The 12,405-nt window shown below is 41.2% G+C and overlaps 1 protein-coding gene across 1 annotated transcript in view; it reads left to right on the top strand.

Moving 5' to 3' along the window:
- uba6 (ubiquitin like modifier activating enzyme 6) overlaps window positions 1-12,405 on the top strand; it is a 147,187-nt gene that overhangs the window by 8,819 nt on the left and 125,963 nt on the right. Inside the window, exon 2 of the mRNA XM_078570336.1 lies at window positions 11,929-11,992. Within this exon, the coding sequence (XP_078426462.1) occupies window positions 11,952-11,992 (41 nt within the window). The 5' untranslated portion in view covers window positions 11,929-11,951. The remainder of the gene's footprint in view (window positions 1-11,928; window positions 11,993-12,405) is intronic.

Below are 12,405 nucleotides of genomic sequence, written 5' to 3'. Positions count from 1 at the left end.
CTCCCTTCTCCTCATCATTAGTGGATATAACTTTAGCTGTCTTGGTACTGAGCCCTGGAATTACTTCCCTAAACCTTTCTACCTCTTCATCTCCCGCTCCTCCTTTAAAACATATACTTTTCTTTTAGTTACGTGGCCTAATAAGTATTCCTTTGGTTTTTGTGTCAACTTTTGCCTGACTATGCTCCTGTGTTAAAGATGCCATTTGCATGCTAGTTATTTTTGTTTGTTTCCTTACTAATCAGGGACCTTTTTTTTTTGTTTTAAACTACTCCTTCCTATATTAGACTAAGTTAAAATGTGAATGGATGGTCCAATCAAGTTGGCACATCTTTTTCATATCTAGGACTTGGGTTTCACCCCACACTGAACCAATGAGCTAAAATTTGCATCTGTCAGCTGGTCGTAAGGATCATATTAAAATGAATTGGGGTAGTCTTCTCTACAGCTTGTGCATTTCCCCAACACCTGGGAAAATCCATGTGTATTACCTGCTTTGACTAGGCCCCAACAACAGCTCAAGAGATTACTGGAAGTAGGATATTTTCTTAACAGGAAACTGCAGCACAGATGAGTGAAAAATAAGTCAGTCACTTCAACTGGACAAATCAATACATTTTCCATCTTCACAAGTGCCTTTTTGGAAGGATTTTTTGATGAGTAACTGACATTGGCTTTGTTGGCAGTGATATCATTGAGGTACTTTTCAAACTTGCCCTTCCATCTTGTACACACTCCTGTGTTAGTGTAATTGACTTGTTGTTAAGGTTTACAATTCCAACCAATGCCTTGCTTGAGGGCCATCATTAGAAATGTAGCAATTTATTGTGCCATAATGAGATAAGGAGGCAGAGGTCTGTGCTAGCAGTTCCTCACACCATGAGCTCCAGTCATGGTACTGGAAAAGTTTCTTGGTTGAATGCCGGGCAGCTCTCTGTTTGAAGAGAAAGATAAACTATAGAGCTAAAAATTTTCTAAGCTTCCTTTTGCGCTGCACAGAAAAGAGTGGATGGCCTGCCTCAGTAGTATACCATCATCTCATTATGGAGAGGAAGTTGTGTTGAATTCCAGCTTGGCCTGCAGAACATAAATAGAAGACCATGAATAGAGAATCTGAACCACATGGCAAAACAAGTCACATTTAGGTTGTAATAAAGGAAAAGAGCTAGGCCATTTAGCTCCACAAACGTGTTCCGCCATTCTGATGATCATGGCTAACCTGTACCTCAACAACATTTCCTCAACTTCCTCTGCTCTGTTTCTTGACCTCCTTACAAAGCAAATCAATCTCCTTATTGAAATTTAAATTGACAAGGCATCCTTTTTTCAGGGAGAGAGTTCCAGATTTCTTCTACCCTTTCTATTGGTAAAGTGCTTCATGATTTCACTCCTGAATGGCCAAGTTCGAATGCCCCCTTGTTCTGGATTCCCTCATCAAAGAAAATGGGCTCTCCACACTTAACCTAGTGAATCCTTGAATCATTTTAAAGGCTTTGATTAAATGATTCCAACAACTGTAAGTCAAAGGAATACAGGTCAAATTTACAATCTGTCCTCATATTCTAATCCTTTAAGCCTCAGTATCATTCAGACGAATCTGTGCTGCACTCCCACCAATGCTAGTATATGCCACCTGTGATGTGTTGCTCAAAACTGAAACCACTATTCCAGGATCTGACCAAGGTCCTGTACAATTGAAGCACAACTATCTCACATTTGAATTGCAACCCCCTTGGAATAAAGGCCATCATTGCATTTGTCTTGTTAATTTCTTTTTATACGTGTGCACTAGTTTTTAGTGATTTGTGTACATGAACATACAAATCCGTTTGATCCTGCCACAGTTCCTATTCTCACTATTAAGAAAACCTTAGTTTGTCTTTTTTGGGTCCAAAGTGGATGACTGCATATTTGCCCAGATTGAACCCTATCTGCTACATTTTTGGCCATTCACTTTGTCTATTCCTTTTGTAACTTTCTGTTTCTATCTGCACAATTTATTGCCTCTCCTAACTTAGTCTCATCTGCAAATGTGGATATACAGCTCTTTAATCCTTCCAAGTCATTAATGGTGAAAAACTGATGCCCCAGGCTATTTTAGGCATGGTAATGTGTACTGAGATAGGATTAATTAATGACCTCATAGTAAAGGAGCCTCTTTAGCATGTAAGAATTTTGCGTTCAGTTGAGGGTGAGAAACGTGGGTCTAAGACTTATGCCTTAAGCTTAAAGGCAATTACAAGAGCATGAAGACAGAATTGGCGAAAGTGGGCTGGGAAATTAGGTTAAAAGGTAAGATGGTAGAGAAACAGTGACAGACGGCTAAGGAGAAATTTCATAACTCTCAACAAAGATATATAAAAGAAAGATTCTATGAGAAGGATGCACCATCGGTGGCTAACTAAGGATGGTATCAAATTGAAAGAAAATGTGTTGAATACTGCGAAGATTGGTGGTGGGTCAGAAGTTTGGGCAAAGTTTAGAAACCAGCAAGGAGAGAAATTAGGCTCTGAGAGAAAACTAGCTAGAAATATAAAAGCAGACAGTAAGAATTTCTACAAGTATATAAAAAGGAAAAGAGTAGCTAAAGTGAGTGTTGGTCTCTTAGAGGGTGAGACTGGGGAATTAATAGGAAAAAAGGAAATGGAGGAAGCATTGAACATGTATTTTGTTGGTCTTCATGGTAGAAGATTCAAAAAGCACCCTAAGGAGAATTGAAAATCAAGAGGGAAAAGGGAGGAAGGAACTTAAAACAATCACGATTGCTAGAGAAAGAGTACTAGGAAAACTAATGGGTAACTAAAGGTTGACAATTACCCTGGACGCAATGGCCTGCATCCTTATCTCTTAAAAGAAGTGGCTGTAGAGGCGGTGGTTGTAATCTTCCAAAATTCCCTGGATTCTGGAAAAATCGCAAATGTATCACCTCTAATCAAGAACGGAGAGAGACAGCAGGAAATAATAGGCCAGTTAACCTAATGTCTGTCATGGAAAAAATGCTTGAATCCATTATTAAGGAGGTAATAGTTAGACATTTAGAAAATCATAATACAAACAGGGAGAGTCAGTATGCTTTTGTGAGAGGGAAATCATATTTGATGAATTTATTAGCGTTCTTTGAGGAAATAACAAGCAGCATGGATAATGGGGAACCAGTAGATTTGGTGTATTTGGATTTCCAAAAGACATTTGATGAGGTGCTACATAAAAGATTACTTAACAAGATAAGAGCTCATGTTTTGGGGGTGACATAGTAGCATGGATAGAGGATTGTTTAGCTAACCAGAAGCAGAGAGTTGGGATAAATGTGTTGTTGCCCTGAGAAGGTGGTGGTGGGCCTCAAGTCCTTGCGGTGATGGTGCTCCTGTGATGTTATTGGTTGAGAATTTTAGGAATGATGAAGGAATGGAGTTGTACCTCCAAGTTATGATGGTGTATGACTTGGAGAAGAACTTGGAGATGATGGTATATCCATGTCATTGTTGCTTTTGTCCTGCTCAGTATTAGCAGTCACAGGGAAGGTGGTTCTATTAAAGCTAGCTTGGTGTCTGAGTATGGTAAAATGCACCCTGTCAATCATGCATACTACATCTATCTATAATGTGGAGGGGTGGATTTTGAATTCAGTGGCATAGAGGCTGATCAAGCAAATTGCTCTGTTCTGGATAGTGTACAGCTTTTCGAAGTTATTGTGACTGCACTCATCCAGGCAAATGGTGAGAATTCTACCACAAGTCTTGTAGATGGTGCAGAAACTTTGAGGGTCGGATCTGGTAGTGTAACACTCAGCAAAGTGTACCTGGTCACTGCACTGCTTTTGAAACTGAGTGCAGCTGAGATGACTGATTGAAGACTTAGAGTTTGGTGAGAGGGGGAGTTCGGTGAAGGGGGAGGAGGTGTTTGTTTCCGTTTTCTGTCTTTCTCACCCTGTAGGAATTGGTTCTTGTTCTACTACAGGGAAAGGAGCTAGCTGTTTGAATATCTGGTAAATCGGTAAGTTCTATTCTACCCCTAAGGTTTAAAATAGTACACAAATCGGTGGTAAAGTTAATAAAATGTATAAAAAAGCAACATAAATAAGTGATTAATATAACTAAGTAATTATTTAATACACATTGAGGATGGCAGGGCAGGTGATATGTCAAGACTGTGGGATGTGGGAGCCCCTGGATAACATTGATCCAGGGCAAAAACATCTGCAGTAAATGTTTGCGACTTGAGGAACTTCAGCTCAAAGTCATTAAGCTGGAGCTGAGCTGCAGACTCTGTGACACATCAGGGAGGGAGAAAGTTACCTGGCTGCTTTGTACTAGGAGGCAAGTCACCCCCTCTACTGCATTCGCTGCTCCCAATGCGGTCTCCTCTACATTGGAGAGACCAAATGCAGACTGGGTGACTGCTTTGTGGAACACCTTTGGTCTGTCCACAAGCATGACCCAGACCTCCCTGTTGCTTGCCATTTCAACACACTACCCTGCTCTCATGCCCACTGCAATGTTCCAGTGAAGCTCAATGCAAATTGGAGGAACAGCACCTCATCTTCCGACTAGGCACTTTGCAGCCTTCCGGACTTAACATTGAGTTCAACAACTTTAGATCATGAACTCTCCTCCATCCCCACCCTTTCTGATCCCCCTTTTTCCAATAATTTATAATTTTTTTACAAATATATTTTTCTTTTCCCTCCTATTTTTAAACTTATTTCGATCTATTGTTTCATCTTCGCCTTTTAGCCCATTTTGATCCCTTTCCCCCACCCACTCCCACTAGGGCCACCTCCCACTTGCTTGTAATGCCCTCATTAGCACATTCCTTAGATAATATCACCACCGTCAACACCCCTTTGTCCTTTTGTCTATGACATCTTTGGCAGCCTCTTCTTGGCCTCCACCTATCACTGGCCCCCTATCAAGCTCTCCTGTCCCACCCCCTTCTACAAGCTTATATTTCATCTCATTTCTATATGTCTTAGTTCTGATGAAGGGTCATATGGACTCAAAACGTCAACTGTATCCCTCTCCGCAGATGCTGTCAGACCTGCTGAGTTTTTCCAGGTATTTTTGTTTTTGTTCTAAATTTCCAGCATCTGCAGTATTTTGCTTTTATCTTAGGATAGGGTCTTCTGATTTGGTCAGTGGTCAGGGACAGGAGGGTGTGACTGTGAGTGAGGTAGTTAACAGGACCCAGAGGGCAGGAATGTTAGCCTCTGCAATAGTCCAATAGGTTTGGGGTTCTCTTAGCTTGTTTGGATGAGAGCAGGGGCTGCAGGGTTGATGAGCAAACTGACCATGACAAAGTGGTACAGGAAGCTTTTCAAGTGGGGGACCAAAAAGCAACATAGTGGTAGTAGGGAACAGTATAGTGAGGGGGATTGACAATGTTCTCTAGCAAAGAGTGAGATTCCAGACGGGTGTGTTGCCTGCCCAGCACCAGGATTTGGGACATCTGCTCAGGGCTGGAGAGGAACTTGCAGTGGGAAGGGGAGGATCAAGTTGTCGTGGTCCATATAGGTACCAATGATGTAGGTAGAACTAGGAAAGAGGTTCTGCGTAGAAATTGAGGAGCTAGGCACTAAATTGAAAAGCAGAACCTCAAAGGTTATAATCCCTGGATTATCACCTGAGCCGTGTGAAAATTGGCATAGGGTGCATAAAATTAGAGATGAATACGTGGCTCAAAGACTGATATAGGAGAAGTGGGGCACTGGCACCAGTACTGGGGAAAGTGTAGGCTGTGCCGCTGGAACGGCCTGTACCTGAACCAGAGATAAAAACAAAAAGCTAAAAGCTACTGCGGATGCTGGAAATCCAAAACAAAAACAGAATTACCTGGAAAAACTCAGCAGGTCCGGCAGCATCGGTGGAGAAGAATCAGTTAACGTTTTGAGTCTTCATGACCCTTCAGCAGAACTGAGTATAGTTAGGAGAAAAGTGAAATATAAGCTGGCCTTAGACCAGCTTATATTTCACTTTTCTCCTAACTATACTCAGTTCTGCCGAAGGGTCATGAAGACTCGAAACGTTAACTGATTTCTTCTCCACCGATGCTGCCGAACCTGCTGAGTTTTTCCAGGTAATTCTGTTTTTGTACCTGGACCAGGCTGGGACCAGTGTTCTTGCAGACTGCATAACTAGGGAAGCAGAGAGGGTTTTAAACTAAATAGTGGGGGCAAGGGATCAAATGTGGAAAGATGTGGTATATCAATGGCAGAGACAAGGTAAGAGAGGAAAATAGTAGTATGAGAATTGAGAGAGAATGGCAGGAAAGGACAGAGAGAAAAAATCTAAGAATGCACAAAGGATCAAGACTAGATGTCACAAAGATAGCAAAAAGGCTAAACTAAAGGCTCTGTATCTGCGCATAGCATTCATAACAAAGTAAACAAACTGATGGTGTACATTGAAATAAATAAATATGATCTGATAGCCATTATGGAGACCTGGCTGCAAGATGACAAGGATTAAGTTCTGAACATTGAGGGGTATATGACCTTAAAGAAGAATAGGAAGCTAGGTAAAGGTGCAGGGGCAGCATTGTTAATCAAGGATGACGTGTGTGCAATCTTTAGAAATGACCTTGGATCAGGAGATCATGATGTAGAATCAGTTTGGTGGAGATGGGGAATAGTACGGGAAAGAAGTCACGTGTGGGAGTAGTCTACAGGCCCCTAAACAGTAGCCGCAGTATAGGACAAAGTATACAAGAAGAAATATTGGGTGCTTGTTATAAAGGGATGGCAATAATCATGGGTGACTTTAATCCACATATAAACTGGAAAAATCAGATTGGCATTAGTAGCCTGGGTGAGGAGTTCCTCAAGCAGCATGTTCTGGAACCAACCAGAGAGCAGGTTATAGTAGGTTTGGTATTGTGTAATGTGACAGGATTAATTTATGACCTCCAAGTGAAGGCACCCCTAGGTAGCAGTGGCCACAACATGATTGAATTTTACATCCAGTTTGAAAGGGAGAAGAGTGGGCCTAAGACTAGCATTTTAAACTTAAGTAAGGGCAACTATGTGGGCAAGAAAGCTGAGCTAGCTGAAGTGAATTGGGATACTAGGCTAGGGGATAGATCAATAGAGAAGCAGTGGAAGATATTTAAAGGGATGTTTCAGAATACTCAGAATAAGTAGATTCCTACTATAAAGAAAAATTCTAAAGGGAGGACCCACCATCCATGTTTAATGAAAGAAGTTAAGGAAAGCATTAAACTTAAAAAATATATATAACTCTGCAAAGATGAGTGGCAGGTCAGATGATTGGTCAGAATCTCCTCCTGCAAAGGATGTTGCCTGGGCTGGAGAGTTTTAGTTATGAGGAGAGATTGGATAGACTGGGGTTATTTTCCCAGGAGCAGAGGAGATTGACAGGGGACATGATGAGGGGCATAGATAGGGTAGACAGGAAGGAACTTTTCCCCTCGGTGGAGGGATCAATAACCAGGGGGCATAGATTTAAGGTAAGGGGCAGGAGGTTTAGAGGGATGTGAGGAAGAATTTTTTTCACCCAGAGGGTGGTGGGAATCTGGAACTCACTGCCTGAAAGGGTGGTAGAGGCAGAAACCCTCATAACATTTAAGAAGTATTTGGGTGTGCACTTGCGATGCCATGGCATACAAGGCTATGGGCCTAGTGTTGGAAAATGGGATTAGAATAGTTAGGTACTTGTTTGTCCAGCGCAGACTCGATGGGCCGAAGGGCTTTTTTTCTGTGCTATAGACCTCTATGACTCTAAAATAAAGAATGGCAGAGAATGACTAAAAGGTTAATCAGGAGAAAAAAATTAGTATGAAAGAAAGCTAGCTAGAAATGTAAAAAATGGATAGCAAGAGTTTCTACAGGTGTTTAAAAAGGAAAAGAGTAGGTAAAGTGAGTGTTGGTCCTCTAGAGATTGAGAATGGGGAGTTAATAGTAGATAATGAAATGGTTGATGAAGTGAACAAATATTTTATTTCTGTCTTCACTATAGAGGATGCAAAAAACGTTCCTGTAATAGCTGTAAATCAGGAGGTGGAGGGGAGAGAGGAACTTGGCGAAATTGCAATCACTAGGGAAGCATACTGAGCAAACTGTGGGCTAACAAGTCTCCGGGTCCAGATGGACTTCATCCTAGTGGCTAATAAAGTAGTAGATGCGTTGGTGTTAATTTTCCAAAATTCCGTAGATTTTAAAAAGACTCCATCAGACTCAAAAATAGCAAATATAGCCCTTCTATTCAGGAAGTGAAGAAGGCAGAAAACAAGAAACTGCAGGTCAGTCAGTTTGGTGTCTGTCGTGGGGAAGGTGTTAGAGTTGATAGTTAAAGAGGTTATAGCTGGGCACTTAGAAAAGGTCAAAGTAATTTGGAAGAGTCAGCATGGTTTTATGAAAGGGAAATCGTGTGTAACTAATTTATTAGAGTTCTTTGAAGCAGTAACATGGGCAGTGGATAGAGGGGAGCCTGTTGACGTAGTGTACTTGGATTTCCAGGAAGCATTTGTAAGGCGCCAAGTCAAAGGTTATCGTGGAAAATAAAAGCTCATAGTGTGGGGGTAACATATTAGATTGAATAGAAGACTGGTTGGCTGGCAGAAAACAGAGCATGCATAATTGGGTCTTTGCCTGATTGGCAGGATGTGACGAGTGGAATCCTGCAGGGGCCTGTGCTGGGGCCTGAACTTTTTACAATTTACATCAATGACTTAAATGGGAGCGAAGGCACAGTAGCTAAATTTGCAGATGACACAAAGATAGGTAGGAAAGTATGTTGTGAAGAAGACGTAAGGAATTTGCAGACGGATATCGATAGGTTGAATGAATGGGCAAAAATCTGGCAGGTGGAGTATAATGGGGAAAATGTGAAGTTGTTCACTTTGGCAGGAAGAATAAAAAGCATAAAAAGCATCATTTAAATGGAGAACGACTGCAGAATTCCGAGGTGCAGAGGGACCCAGGTGTTCCAGTGCATGAATCATAAAAAGTTAGCATGCAGGTGCAGCGTATAACCAAGAAAGCTAATGGAATGCTATCTTTTATTATGAGAGGAATTGAATATAAAAATAAGGATGTTATGCTTCAGTTATACATGGCATTGGTGAGACCGCATCTCGAATACTGTGTGCAGTTTTGGCCTCCTTATTTAAGGAAGGATGTAAATGTGTTGGAGGCAGTTCAAAGGAGGTTTAATGGATGATAGCTGTTGTGAGCGGGTTGTCTTATGAGGGTAGGTGGGTCAGCCTGGGCTTGTTTCCACTGGAGTTTAGAAGAGTGAGGGGTGACTTGAATGAAGTATATATGATCCTGAACGGTCTTGACAAGGTGGACGTGGAAAGGATGTTTCCTCTTGTGGGTGAGTCCAGAAGTAGGGGGCACTGTTTTAAAATTAGGGGTCGCCCTTTTAGGACAGAGATGAGAAGAAATTCTTTCTGAGGATTGTGTGACTTTGGAACTCTCTGCCTCAGAAGGCATTGGAGGCAGGGTCACTGAATATTTTTAAGGCAGAGGTAGATAGATTCTTGTTAGGCAAGGGAACCAAAGGTTATCGGGGTAAATGGGAATGTGGAACTCAATACAAACAGATCAGCCATGATATTGATTGGTAGAGCAGGCTCGAGGAGCTGAATGCCCTACTTCTGCTCCTACTTTGTATGTTCATATGATATCAATGTGGCTGGCCCAGTTAAGCTTCTGGTCACTGGTAAGCCCCAAGATGCTGTTCAGGATTAGGGAGGGATGACTCTTGTTGGAGGTGGCCATTAATGTGGAATTTATGTGATGTGAATGCTACCTATTTATTCTTAGACCAATTCTGGATGCTGTCCAGGTCCATCTACTTCATTATTGAAGAAGTTTTGAATACATCATAACACTGGAATAATCAGCAAACAGCTCCACTCCTGACCTTATAATAAAGGGAAAATCGTTGATGAAGATGGTTGTCATGAGAATGCTTCTCTGGGAAATTCCTGCAAATGTGTCCAAAAGCTTATTGATTGGCCTACAGTTAACATTGACCATTTTTCTTTGTGTCTGGTATAAATCTAACCACTGGAGTGGTATCACTTTGACCCCCTGGCCTCCATGGTGCCATACTCTGTCAAATGCTGCCTTGATATCAAAAATAGCTACTTTCATCCCTCCTGGCATCCAGTTTATATGTCCATGTTTGGATCAAGGCTGTGATGTGATCTGGATTTGAATGGTTCTGACAAGACCCAAACTGAATATTAGTAAGCAGGTTACTGGCAAGCTGGCGTTGCTTGAGTCATTATAGAGCCATAGGGCCAGATCTTTAACAGAGTTGGGCAGATTCTGGAGGCCTTAAAAATGGCTGGCAGGACTGGGATGCGAAAGTCACACCCCCTTTTCTGGAAGATCCCATTTTTGCTTGCTGAGGTAAGGGGGCAGGGCTTGAATCTCACAAGTGAGAAATTTCAACTCCGTGGGGCCATTTGAAATTAGTGCTTAGTTTAAACAGACCCCATTTTTGCCATTTCAAGGGCCTTAACCCTCAGTGTGGAAACCACAATTTTATGGAGGAGGCATAAATGCTGTTGAACGGCGGATAAGGTTTGTTTGTGTCATGATCTGAAGGGTTTAAATCCGTAGCCCTTTAAAAATGAAAAAAAAACAGCTGTAGCTGTCTATACCAGAGGGTTCTTACCCAATTAGAGCATGCCAAAAATACAGTTTACCAGTCAGCATCTGAAAAAGATGGGCTGCCATCTTGGATACTGCTCTTTACCAAATGGTACAGTTTGGCTACAGAAGCTGTTTCTGAGACTGAGTGCAGGTTAACATTATACTCGGGCCATCAAGTATATTAAACATAATATTAAACATAAAAGTGAAAAGGGACAATTAAAATAATGGTTTAGCTGATTCGATTTTATGCTTTTTGAAGTAAAAAATACACTATGAAAATATTCTCATAGTACTCATGATGAAACCAGCCAACCACCTGTTTGTTGCACAGATGTCAAGACCAAGTGTAGGCCTCAGGCCAAATGGGGTTGAATGTTGGAGATAATTATATCAGAACATGCAGATGTATTTCAATCTCAATTCAGTCATATGTTTTGTCCTTATAATGCTTTGACTTTGTGTTATTATTCATTGTGGCACTTTGGATAGCTAATAGAACTGATTGGAGCACCTGAGTTTTTCTGCAGTAGAGGCTGAGTTGCAAAGCTGAGGTATTACAGCACTATCAATGGCATGAGTTATTACAATGTGACAGATTTGCACAAATTATTTTGCTGTTGTAAACATTGCATTTTATAGTGGGAAAAGCTGACACTAAGCTGTGACAAGAACAAGGAAGTAAAGTTTTGTTTGATGAGAAGTTGTGTAGAGGCCTTTTAGAAGTGCAGAGGAGAGCTACTGGAAAGACAACACTGGGTAGTTCTCCTTTGAGAAGAAAGGCTAGGGAAACATTTAACAGGTGTTAAAATTAAGAAGTGTTTTGACAGAGTAAATAAGGAAAGAGTGTTTCCATTGACAGGGTCAGTAATGAGAAGACAGATATTTAAGGTATTGGCAAAAGAACTAGGAGCAGAGATGAGAACTTATTTTACACAACAAGTGCTTATGCTGTAGAATGCACTGCCTAAAAGGATGGCAGAAGCAGATTGCACAATGACTTTTAAAAGAGAATTGGGCGAATACTTGAAAAAAAATACAGGACCAGGGGAAAAAAGCAAGGCATTGGGGCTGTCAAAAAGCTAGCATTAGCACTGTTGGCTGAATATACGGTTATTATTTTCTGTTTTTATTTTGAATTTGTGTCATTTACAGTTTTTATATGTTTCTCTCTGAACAGAGCATTTGAGAACATTATAGGCTGCAAATTGTAAAGGTGTAAGCAGACAGGAAAACAAATTTGTGAAACAGACCCTGGAAAGACCTGAAAGGATAGTTGAATTACTTTGGAATTCCTTGTTTTCCAGATTCTGGTGAACAGCAGGAGAAAATGGCAGCTGGCAATATGGAAATTGATGATTCGTTGTACAGGTAAGAGAAGAACATCCAAATATGTTGAAGAGCAAAATAAATATTAGTGCAAGAAAACTAATAATGGCTATGTTCCCACGAGGCGTCTTGGACTTCTGGACTTCAATGCCTTGTGATGGCATCTGCTGGGGTCCAGTTCCTTAGGTGCTCTCAAGCCTTTGGTACCTTGTCCAATTCACATTCTTCCTGCCTGGTCCTTGCCTTACCTGACAAGCACAGCCATATCCCAGCAGAAAATGCAGTTATGATTTTGAATCCTGTCTGACTTTTTTCATCTCTGGTTGTGAACTGCTGCAGCCAGTTATTTCCCTTTCTGTTGTCTGGCTGCAGTTTAGCTAAATGAACATTGACTGAAGATTGAATCTAAGACTTTCTTAGCCTTTGTGATTCAGCCCCACACTACAATGCACTTT

This window comes from Cetorhinus maximus, chromosome 2, assembly GCF_964194155.1.
Source record: "Cetorhinus maximus chromosome 2, sCetMax3.hap1.1, whole genome shotgun sequence".
NCBI classification, from domain to species: Eukaryota; Metazoa; Chordata; class Chondrichthyes; order Lamniformes; family Cetorhinidae; genus Cetorhinus; species Cetorhinus maximus.
The sequence above is the reverse complement of the archived record's forward strand: the minus strand, read 5'-3'. Positions and strand labels throughout refer to the sequence as shown.